General features: G+C 46.2%; 1 protein-coding gene across 1 annotated transcript; it reads left to right on the top strand.

Annotated features, from left to right (window-relative positions):
• Positions 1-3,135: 3,135 nt before the first annotated feature.
• LOC132572214 (zinc finger protein 397-like) lies at positions 3,136-11,321 on the top strand. Its single transcript, XM_060239057.1, has 3 exons — positions 3,136-3,949; positions 5,439-5,568; positions 10,004-11,321. The coding sequence occupies exons 1-3, from the start codon at positions 3,206-3,208 to the stop codon at positions 11,317-11,319; spliced, it is 2,190 nt and encodes a 729-aa protein (XP_060095040.1). The 5' UTR covers positions 3,136-3,205; the 3' UTR covers positions 11,320-11,321.
• The last annotated feature ends 272 nt before the right edge of the window (positions 11,322-11,593 follow it).

Below are 11,593 nucleotides of genomic sequence, written 5' to 3'. Positions count from 1 at the left end.
CTCTCCCCCCCCCCCCGCTTCAGGGTCATCACAAAGCGGCAAGGGGGGTGGGGGATGTCTGCTGGGAACTCCATTATTCCCTATGGAGACCGATTCCCATAGGGGATAATGGAGAATTGATCTGTGATGGCCAGAACTCCCTTTGGAGCTCAATTATGCTTGTCACAACCTTGCTCTTGGCTCTGCCCCCATTGTCTCCTGGCTCCACCCCCAAAGTCCCCAGATATTTCTTGAACTGGACCTGGGAATCTTACCATCCATCCTGAATTCAGGGAGAGGAAATTAGAGGCATTTGCTTAGGAGACGTGCTAGATTCATTCCCACCATCTCTCTTTGTTTACATGACTCCTGTTTACATGACGCCAAGTTGAGTGCAGAGTCCTAGGGTTGTCAGCCTCCAGGCGGGGCTCCAGGATCTCCTGAAATTATAACTGAAATTACTACAGAAATGGAGGAAATGGCTGCTTGGGGGGGGGAGGGGTGGACTCTGGGGCATTATACTCTGCTGGGGTTTCTCTCCTTCCCCAACGCCCCCCCTCCCAGGCTCCATCTGCCAAATCTCCAAGAAATCCTCAGCCCAGAGTTGCCAACCCTACTGAATGCTGTGCAGCTCCTAGCGTATTTCACAAATGAGAATACAGACACGGTGGTGCGCTTTGGGATCCTGTCACCTTCTCCCATAAAGGCCGTGCAGGCCTATGCGGAGTTACTCCAGACCCAAGGGTGGCCAGCCAGATTTGCTTAACGTAAGAGCCACGTAAAATACATGTCGGATGTTTGAGAGCCGCAAGCCGGAGAGGAGAGGAGGCAGTCAGACAAATGGAGGGGGGAGGGAGAAGTGGAAAGAAAGCAGCTTTAACTGTACATGCATTCTCCAAGTTACTGGCTGTCTTGGCTTGGAGAAGTGATCTAAAGAGAGAAATGTCTTCTCCAAGCCGCCCAATGGGGGTGGGGGCTTCTAGACCACACAATGTGTGAAAGAGCCACATGTGGCTCCTGAGGTGCTATTTGGCCACCCCTGATCCACATTAAATCCATTGATTTCAAAGGATTTAAAAGGATCAAACTCCATTTAGGATAGCACTGTTGAAACCCTCCCCCCCTCCCCACACACACACTCCATCTTTCCATTTCTCTAAATTACCGGAAACTTTTCCTTGTTACTTGGAGATAGGAATCGCCAATTTTTAGCAGCCCTTGCCGCTGCATATTTAAACTGGGGCAGGGTCACTTGCAAACTGTTATGATTCAAGCTGCTGCAAAAGGCATGGCTGCAGGGGCTAGTCAAACATCTGGCAACCTTGCCCCAGGATCCCTGGATTTTGGAATAGCTTGCTATCAAAAGTGGGCTCCTCATGGCGATGGAAAATGCCATCAAGTCACAGCCAAATTACGGAGATCCCCAACGGTTTTCAAGGCAAGAGGCTATCAGAGGTAGGGTTGCCAATCCCCAGGTGGGGGCAGGGGATCCCCCGGTTTGGAGACCCTCCCCCCGCTTCAGGGTCGTCAGAAAGCGGGGGGAGGGGAGGGAAATGTCTGCTGGGAATTCTATTATTCCCTATGGAGATTTATTCCCATAGAAAATCATGGAGTATTGAACCGTGTGTATCTGGGGCTCTGGGGGGGCTGTTTTTTGGGGTAGAGGCACCAAATTTTCAGTATAGCATCTAGTGCCTCTCCCCAAAATACCCCCCAAGTTTCAAAACCATTGGACCAGGGGGTCCAATTCTATGAGCCCCAAAAGAAGGTGCCCCTATCCATTATTTCCTATGGAAGGAAGGCATTGAAAAGGTGTGCCGTCCCTTTAAATGTGATGGCCGGAACTCTCTTTGGAGTTCAATTATGCTTGTCACAACCTTGTTCCTGGCTCCACCCCTAATGTCTCCTGGCTCCACCCCCAAAATCTCCTGGCTCCGCCCCCAAAGTCCCCAGATATTTCTTGAATTGGACTTGGCAACCCTAATCAGAGGTGGTTTGCTATTGCCTGTAGGGTTGCCAGATCTGGGTTGGAAAATACCTGGAGACTTTAGAGAATCGATCCAGGAGAGGACAGGGTTTGGGGAGAGGAGGGGCCTCAGCATGGTCCAATGCCATAGAGTCCATCCTTCAAAGCAGCCATTTTCTCCAGGGGAGCTGATCTCTGCCAGCTGGAGATCCGCTGTAAAAGTGTCTCCAGGCCCTACCTGGAGGCTGGCAGCCCTAATTGCCTGCCTCTGCATAACAGCTCTGGTATTCCTCAGCGGTCTCCCATCCAAGTACTAACCTGAGCAGACCCTGCTTAGCTTCCATGATCTGACAAGATCAGCTAGCCTGGGCCATTCAGGTGATCCACTTGGTTAAAGGTAAAGGTAGTCCCCTGTGTGAGCACCAGTCGTTTCCGACTCTGGGGTGACGTTGCTTTCACAACGTTTTCACGGCAGACTTTTTATGGGGTGGTTTGTCATTGCCTTGCACCATCATCTACGCATTCCTCCCAGCAAGCTGGGTACTTGGTTACAACATCTGAAAAGGACTAGTGTTGTTTATTATTTGGTTTCAGCCTAACTTCATTTTGTCTTTTCTAAAATATTATTATTGGTAAATGCTTTTCAAAAATATATATATTGTTAGCAACTGATTTTCCATAAACCAGTCAGTCTTTGTCGGGTTCTTCCCTATCTTGACAATTTCTGAAGAATTAAAAGCTCCCAAATTCAGAAATGATCAGGTAGAGCTTCTGGATTTTTCCCATCATGGTATAAATTAGAGGTGGGTGCAGGGGTGAAATTCTAGCAGGAGCTCCTTTGCATATTAGGCCACACGCCCCTGATGTAGCCAATCCTCCAAGAGCTCACAAAAAAGAGCCTTGTAAGCTCTTGAAGGATTGGCTACATCAAGCATATGCGGCCTAATATGCAAAGGAGCTCTTGCTAGAATTCCACCCCTGGGTGGGTGGATGGGTGGGTAGTTGTTAGTAAATTTTGAAATACACATTTCTGAAAACATGCCTCATCTCCGTTATGTATATGGTGGATCGAAGTTTAATTTATAATTAATTTTGTATGTGTTTTTCCGTAGGATCAAAGTGTCCCTGTGAGAACGCCCTTGGTTCTGAGACCAGGACCTGAAGAAAGGCCAACACTTACAGGTGTTTCTCTGCTAAGGAGCGGGACAGCAGAGGCAGGCTGAAGCTACAGCAGCCCCGTTCCTTAGCCTGGGAACGAAAATGGCAGAGAAGCAAAGAATTGTGGGAGAACAGGCTGCTGTGGATCGAGAGGAAGATCCAGGAGAGAAGATGGAGGAACAGGTCCACAAACAAATGGAATGGTTAAAGAGAGAGGGAAAAGTGTCTCCTCAGATCATCCATTCTGGAAAGAAAATGCCAAAAAGAGTAGCAGCTCTGCAGGTTAAAGAGGAACCAGAAGAAAAGCTGCCCCAAAGTAAAAAAACCCTGGAGTCCACAAAGAGGAAGCAGATATGCTGGGGTGACAAACAATTGACAGAGCCCATGGCATCATGGGAAGATATTAAGACCTTTCTGGCCCATTTTGAGGGTGCTGAAGAGGCCGGCCAGTGGGTCTCTGGCCTTGGAGACGCTGAGGAGGCCCTTCACAGCCTTGACATCAGGGAGAGTGTTGGGAAAATGAAAGCGGCCCTCTTGCGAGGAGAGGCCAGCTGTCGGGAGTGGCAACGCCAGCGCTTCCGGCACTTCTGCTACGAGGAGGCCGAAGGGCCCCGAGAGGTGTGCGCCCAGCTCCAGGAGTTCGGCTACCAGTGGCTGAAGCCGGAAAGAAGGACCAAAGAGCAGATCCTGGAGCTGGTGATCCTGGATCAGTTCCTGACCATTCTGCCCCCGGAAATGCAGTGCTGGGTCCAAGAAGGAGGGCCAGAGACCTGTGCCCAGGCAGTGGCCTTGGCTGAAGAGTTCCTGCAGCTGCAGCAGCGGGAGGATGGGAGGCAGGAAGAGAAGGTGAGAATGTGGAGAGATGTCAAGGCTGGGAGAGAGGGGAGCAGAGACACAAACAGGGTGTGGCTTAGTCAGCACTGGAAAAGAATGTGGCAGGGTTGAAATTTCTTGATCGAATCGTGTGAGAGGTGAGTGTTGTGCAGGGTGATCTCAGAGTGGAGACTGGGAGAGGGATGCCCGCATTATTGACTGCGACACTCCCTAATCTTGCCAGAAATGGTGGTCAGGAGGGTTGTGTGGGAGAAAATGTTGGTTCCTGCTGACAGTGCTTGTAGCCTGTTGCCTTTCCTTCAGTCCGATGCACTTATGAACCATTTTCTGGTCACTCCAGCTTTCCTCTCCTTTCTTTTTCTCCCTGCCACCTGCCCAACTACTTTTTTCTGTTTCTTCTTCTGGTAGCCTCTGCCCCCCCAACTCCCCTGCTCACCCACGTTTTTCTGTTTCCCCTGCCCCATCTTCCACTTTCCCTTTTTACCATTTTTGCTCCTCTCCAGGAGAACCGATCTCTGTTGTCAAGAGGTCAGTTGTAATTCTTGGAAATTTCCAGGCCTCACCTAGAGGTTGGCACCTTCACTGCCAAAACATTTAATGAGAACTTAGTGGCATTCTTTTCTTCAACAAACAAATTTTGTGATTTTGGAGGTTTTCAACCCTCCTGAATGTTTATTTATTCCCATTATTTATTCACTTATTTTTACATTTCACATTTTCCTGCAAACCTGGGGCATTCCCCAGGCTTGTAGGGGAAAAAAATCCCTGTCTGTATATGGCCCCCATCTTATACTATATATATATATAAGCCTTTTCATGGTGGCAAAACGGAGCACCCTGATTGGTGGGACTGTACTGTATCAGCCTTTGGCCCATCAAACCATCAGTCAAAGTCTGTTGCATTCCACTGGCTAAGGGTGAGAGGAGGAGGGAAACAGCCACCCATAGCAAATTTCTAGCGCCCATTGTATTTCTCCCCACAACAGTCCTTATTACTAGTTTTTCATATTTTATGATCCCCGTTCTGAGGCTGGTTTTCAGAACCAGATATAATAATTTAATCTACAGAATGGCAACCGTGACTCCTGCTTTGTTGATTGACATAGTTCTGCTGGGATTGAGCTGATGGATGGGAGGATAAGAGATAGAAGATCAGAGTCACGAACCTGCATTTTTATCCCACCCTTCCTCCAAAGAGGTCAGGGTGCCAAACATTTTCTCCTCTTCTGATTTTTATCCTCTCAACAGCCCTGTGGCGTAGGGTCAGCTGAGAGAAAGCGATTGGCTCAGGGCCGCCTTGTGAGTTTTATCATGGGTGAGTGCCAGCTCCAGCCTGGAGGTTCCAAAAATGTGGAGACTGCATTTGAAAACCCATAACATGAGTGGGATTTGAACCCAGGCCTTCCTGAATAATGGACCTGCCAGTATAGCATGCTGCTATATTGTCTGTAGCTTTCACTTCCACTTTCTCAGCCGTTTCTTGCCCTTGTTGCTCTTTCAGAACCCGGGGCTGTTTGAAGGAGCCATAATTCGTCTCAAGGGCAAACAGATGGATTCCAGACATATTCTACTTAACAGAGAGCCCAAGGAAGAGAATTTCAGTGAGAACACAAGCTTACACAGTAAACTGGGTAAAGTCTTGGCTTGCAACTTCTTAGCTTTAGCATGATTTATTTTGCTTCTTTACGTTATATACAGTTTGCCTTTCTCCCTTAGATTTAGGGTGGATTACATAGCGTAAAGTCAACACAATCCACATCTAGATTAAATGCAATAGGATTAAAGGTAAAAAGGTAGTCCCCTGTGCAAGCATGGAGTCGTTACTGACCCCTGTTGTGACGTCATGTCATGTTTTCTTGGCAGACTTTTTGTTATGGGGTGGTTTGCCATTGCCTTCCCCAGTCATCTACACTTTACCCCCCAGCAAGCTCGGGACTCATTTTACTGACCTCAAAAGGATGGAAGGCTGAGTGAACCTTGAGCCAGCTACCTGAACCCAGCTTCCGCTGGGATTGAACTCAAGTTGTGAGCAAAGCTTGGACTGCAGTACTGCAGCTTTACCACTCTGCGCCACGGGGATTAGGAATCTGAAATTGTGCATTAATCTGAAAACAGATCTGAAACAAACAGATCTGAAACAAGTGGCACAACACAACACAACACAACACAATGAACCATGTAGAATCATACATGGATCATACGTACAGCAAGAGAAAGCAGAACTGTATAGCAGTCGAAAAAGAGCAAGAGTTCAGGAGCACCTTCAAGACTAACAACATTTGGGGTGGGGCAGGAGATTTTGTGAATCACTGCTCGCTTCTTCAGATACCTGTAGAACAAATTTCATTCTACTGCTTTAGACCAACACAGCTGCCCATCTGGATCTTTCTTCTGATACCTGTTAGCAGGAGTGGAATTCTACCAGGAGCTCCTTTGCATATTAGGCCACACACCCCTGAGGTAGCCAATCCTCCAACAGCTTACAGGACTCTTTTTTGTAAGCTCTTGGAGGATTGGCTACATCAGGGGTGTGTGGCCTAATATGCAAAGGAGCTCCTGCTAGATTTCTACCCCTGCCTGTTAGTCTTTAAGGTATCCTGGACTCTTGTTCTTTTCTGCTGCTACAGACAGACTAAAATGGCTGCCAAACTTCATCATGAACTATATGTGGGTGTAAAGTGCCGTGGAGTCGCAGCTGACTTACGGCGACCTCAGCAAGGGGCCTTCAAGGTGAGTGAGAAGCAGAGGGGGTTCGCCATGGCCTTCCTCTGCGGAGTCTTCCTTGGCAGGTTCCTGTCCGCATTCTGAGATGTGACAAGACACTTCCCTCTGAGTATGAACTGTACAGAGCATTATAGTCCACAGTCCCTATCCCTTTATTAAACCGTCTTTCTCAAGCATTTTGTTGGAGCATGGCTGTATTACCTGTGTAAAAAATGCCCTCCTGAATCCAGGGCTTTTTTTGAGCAGGAATGCACAAGTTCTGGCTGGCTTGGTGGCAGGGGGTGTGGCCTAGTATGCAAATGAGTTCCTGGGCTTCTTTAAACAAAAAGCCCTGTGGAACAATGGTGACATCGAGGGGTGTGGCCTAATATGCAAATAAGTTCCTGATGGGCTTTTTCTAACAAAAAAAGCTCTGTGAGGACCAATGGTGACATCAAGGGATGTGGCCTAATATGCAAATGAGTTTCTGTTGGTCTTTTTCTACAAAAAAAGCCCTGCCTGAATCATTCAATTTTTCATAGTTTGTGGGGTGACAGCAGTGTGGGAACCTTCCTAACCCCATCAGGCAGATTAACATAGGGATCGATCGACAATGCACGTGCCCAGGCAAAAGTTGATTTTACCCATTTGCAGAGTAACACCTGCAGAAGGACCTGCTCAGGTGAGCAAAGCTGCTGTGGTTGAGAACAGGTGGGAATAGATCTATTGTGTATATATCTATGGTGCAGCCTCATTTAATAATAATAATACTTTACTTTGCTTTACTTTACTTTATTCGATTTATATCCCGCCCTACCCCACCGAGGCGGGCTCAGGGCGGCTTACAACAATAAAAGCTAACAGAAGTCGATTTAAATACGATTAAAATTATACAATAAAATACATAAAAACCTAAAAATACATAAAACTCACATCGATATACACTATGCTACTATTCCTTAAATCAGTCCTTCAAATTTCCAATATTCAGTAATCTGATGTTTAAGATTTAATATTCAGGCATTCTGCTCACATAATAATTAATAATTATTATTAATAATTAATAATAATTAATAATAATTATTATTATTAATAATAATAATAATAATGTTTTTATTTATACCCCGCCCTCCCCGCCAAGGCAGGCTCAGGGCGGCTTACAAAGCATGATATAAATATCATGATATAGCAATAAAACAAAGAAATACAATCAATAAACAGGTGACATAAATAAATACAATATATAAGTTAACGTTAAAATTAATCTAAAAACCATACAATGGTGCTACAATCTCTGTTTGTACAAAATGCCTTGATATTAATTCTGGTTCATCTTGAAAGGCTAGTTGGAAGAGGGTGGTTTTGCAAGCCCTACGGAACTGATTAAAATCCCGTAGGGCCCGCACCTCTTCCGGTAGCTGATTCCACCATTGGGGTGCCTTTATAGAGAAGGCCTGTTCCCTGGTTGTTTTTAATTTGGCCTCCTTAGGCCCCGGGATTTCCAGAAGATTTTGTGAGCTGGAACGCAGTGGTCTCTGGGGAACGTATGGGGAGAGGCGGTCCCTAAGGTAGGTAGGTCCTCGGCCATATAGGGCTTTAAAGGTGATAACCAGCACCTTGTAACAAACCCGGTATACAATTGGCAGCCAGTGCAGTTCCCACAGCCTAGGCCCCACATGTTCCCATCGAGGTAGTCCCACTAGCAGTCTGGAACACTGTGTACAGTTCTAGTCACCAGATCTCAAAAAGGTTATTGCAATCAGGCCTTGTAAGCTCCCCCAGAGTGTATGAAAACGTATGCTCTTCTATGGGTGGTCTCTGTTGGATATTGTAATTCTGTACGCTAGAGGATCTGGAAAGGAAAGGAGAATTCTTTCGCTGGATCCACTTGGCAAGTGGCCCCATCTTCTCAAGATGTTCAGCTTCTTTGTCTCTTGCTTGCCTTCTATTTTCATCTTACACAGGACCTCTGTCTTGCTTACCTGGGCTTGGAGCTGTAGCAAGTTCACCTTTTTAAAATTAATCTGTTCACAGTAAGTTAAATGTACCTACAGGAATATGTCATGTAAGATGTGCTTCTGTTTTTGTAAGAAAAATTTATTTCTCCTGTTACCACTGGAGTCAGAGCATCTTTGTAATTTGTTTGAACATCATTTTCCCCTTAACTGGGAAACACAAAAGACTGGGGATACTTCATAAAGCTTTTCTGCTTCCAAGGCAAATGATATTTTTTTTACGTTTAACCTAACAACCTTTATTTTTTACATTTAACCCAATCAATAACCTTTATTGGCATGATATCCAACTTGACAAGGAACCAGTCCATCCATCAGTTGGCAATTTGCATAGTGTAATGATTATTGACTTGTGGAATGTTTATTAGTTAATAATTCAGTGTTTTTTTGTAAATTACTGGGTGTATTTCTAAAACTGGAGTCCTAGAGGCAGAGAGCAAAGAAGAGAGGTGGGGGCTGGCAAGAGAGGTGCTGAATGGTTGTGAAGAGAGATTGTTTATTGGATGAAGGAAAAAAAGAAGCGGAGAGGCTGCTAATGAGACAGTTTGAGTTTGAGTGTGTGAAAGTGGGAGTGAGAAAAAGGTTTTGAGAACAAAGTCTGAGGAAATTTTGGGGCTGAAAAAAATTCAAGTGACAGTTCCTGTGTGGAATATAGTAGACTTTACATTTCCCTGAATGTGGGGTTCATACAAGTACAATAAACAAAAAGGAAAAAATAAAGCACTCATTTTATTTGGTTCAAACGTCTCTTTAATTTTAGGAAAGGATCTTTAGTATCGTCCCTCAAACACCACCTACATGCTGGCTGGTTTATCACACTACTACCAGAACAGGAATAAAAACATAGCAATATAAGAGAAGCCAATCCAGCACTCTGTGTCACACAGTAGCCAAAACCCAGGTACCATCAGGATGTCCACCAGTGGGGCCAGAACTCCAGAAGTCCTCCCACTGTTGCCCCCCAAGCACCAAGAATACAGAGCATTACTGCCCCCGACAGAATATTCCCTCTATATCTTGTGGCTAACAGCCACTGTTCCAGATGTTTATCCAGTCCCTTCTTGAAGCTGTCTGCGCTTGTAGCTGCCACCACTTCCTGCAGCAGTGAATTCCACATATTACCAGCTCTTTGGGTGAAGAAGCACTTCCTTTTATCTGTTCTTGAGTCTGTTTGATTAGCACCAGTGTTAAAGTTATCATTCTTCTGAATAGCTATGGCGGAAAAGTGAGGTATAAATACATTAAGGAATCATATTTTGTGTTTTAAAGAGATTGTTTGTCCTATTAGATAGAAATGGTCCTTAATCTGTCATGACTAATGCAACATTTTCACTCCCGTCTTTGACAGGTGATGATGAAGGATCAAGTGAAAGCAAGCGGATTTCCTCAAGGGAAAAAGCAATGCAACTGGAATTTCATGAAGCAGTTCTTGGAAAAGCAGAAGATATTTCCCAGCATCAAGATCCACGACAACCCGCAGAGAAACAGCATGGCCTCAAAGGGAAGTCGGGAACCAGCCCAATAAAAAAGGCAAACCTGTCTGTTTTGGAATTAGGCAGAGGAGAACCCAATGACGCACCAGTCAGGTCCACATGTGAGAGCTCAGAAATCTACAACGGGGACGATTTTGACGAGGACTCGGATTTCTTAATCGATGTCGAAGGTAAACCCCATAAACGCTTGGAGTCTAGGGAAATGTCTGATAAGAGCCCAGACTTCGTCCAGCACTGGAGCGAGAAGCTGAATAGGTGCCTTAACTGTGGGGAAAACTTCCATCGTGGCTTGAATGTGAATGAGGGAGAGCAAAACCATCTGGGACACTTGTCTTATGAATGCTCTGATTGCAGGAAAAACTCTACCAAGGGCTTGGGCCTTAACAAGCTTGAAGAACCGCACCTGGAAGAGAAGCTTTATGCCTGTGTAACCTGTGGGGAGAGCTTCAGCCTGTATTCGAGCCTTATGAAACACGAGAGAACCCACACCGGGGAGGAGTTGTGTACACCTTTTGATTGTGAGAAAAGGTTGCGCCAAATCAGTAGCCCCCTGACCTCTGACCACACAGCAGAGAAGCCATACAAGTGCCCCACCTGTGGCAAGAGCTTCAGTAAAAGCTCAGGCCTTCGGTTTCACAAGAGAATCCACACGGGGGAGAGGCCGTATGAATGCGCAGATTGCGGGAAAAGCTTCAGCCAGAGGTCCAATCTCATCCTGCATGAGAGAACCCACACGGGGGTGAAACCTTTCCGGTGCTCCAACTGCGGGAAGAGCTTTCTTCGCAGCTCAGATCTCGTGAGGCACGAGATCACCCACACTGGCGAGAAACCATACACCTGTTCTGAATGTGGGAGGTCCTTTGGACACAACTCGACCCTCATTGCGCACGAGAGGACCCATACGGGTGAAAAACCGTACAAGTGCTCCATCTGTGGGAGAAGCTTCCGGCACCACTCGGGCCTTATCAAGCACGAGCGGACCCACACGGGCGAGAGGCCTTACCCATGCCCAGCCTGCGGGAAGGGTTTCAGTCAGAGCTCAGGGCTAACGTTACACATGAGGACTCACACAGGAGAGAAACCTTACCAGTGCTCCGTTTGTGGGAAGAGCTACAGTCAGAGGTCAAAGCTCACAAAACACGAGCGAACCCACATGGTGGAAAAACTGTAAGTAGCGGTCAGTGAGGCAGCTCTGCTTGATTTATTTTTGAAAAGAAACCTAGAGGCTGTGAAATACTCAACTATGTTTCTTGGGGCTCAGACTTGGGATGTTTCTAACCAGGTGAGAAACTGAAGGAGATAGCGAGCCTTTGATGTGGGAACAAGGGTTGATAAAGAGAAAAGAAACTGGATGGCACACACGGGTTGCAGAGTACAAAAATGAAGAGTACTTGACTGTTTCTCAGGGCTTGAACAAGGAAAGACCCAGTGTGATCTTCTCAAAG

This window comes from Heteronotia binoei, chromosome 5 (genome assembly GCF_032191835.1).
Source record: "Heteronotia binoei isolate CCM8104 ecotype False Entrance Well chromosome 5, APGP_CSIRO_Hbin_v1, whole genome shotgun sequence".
NCBI lineage: Eukaryota > Metazoa > Chordata > Lepidosauria > Squamata > Gekkonidae > Heteronotia > Heteronotia binoei.
The sequence above is the reverse complement of the archived record's forward strand: the minus strand, read 5'-3'. Positions and strand labels throughout refer to the sequence as shown.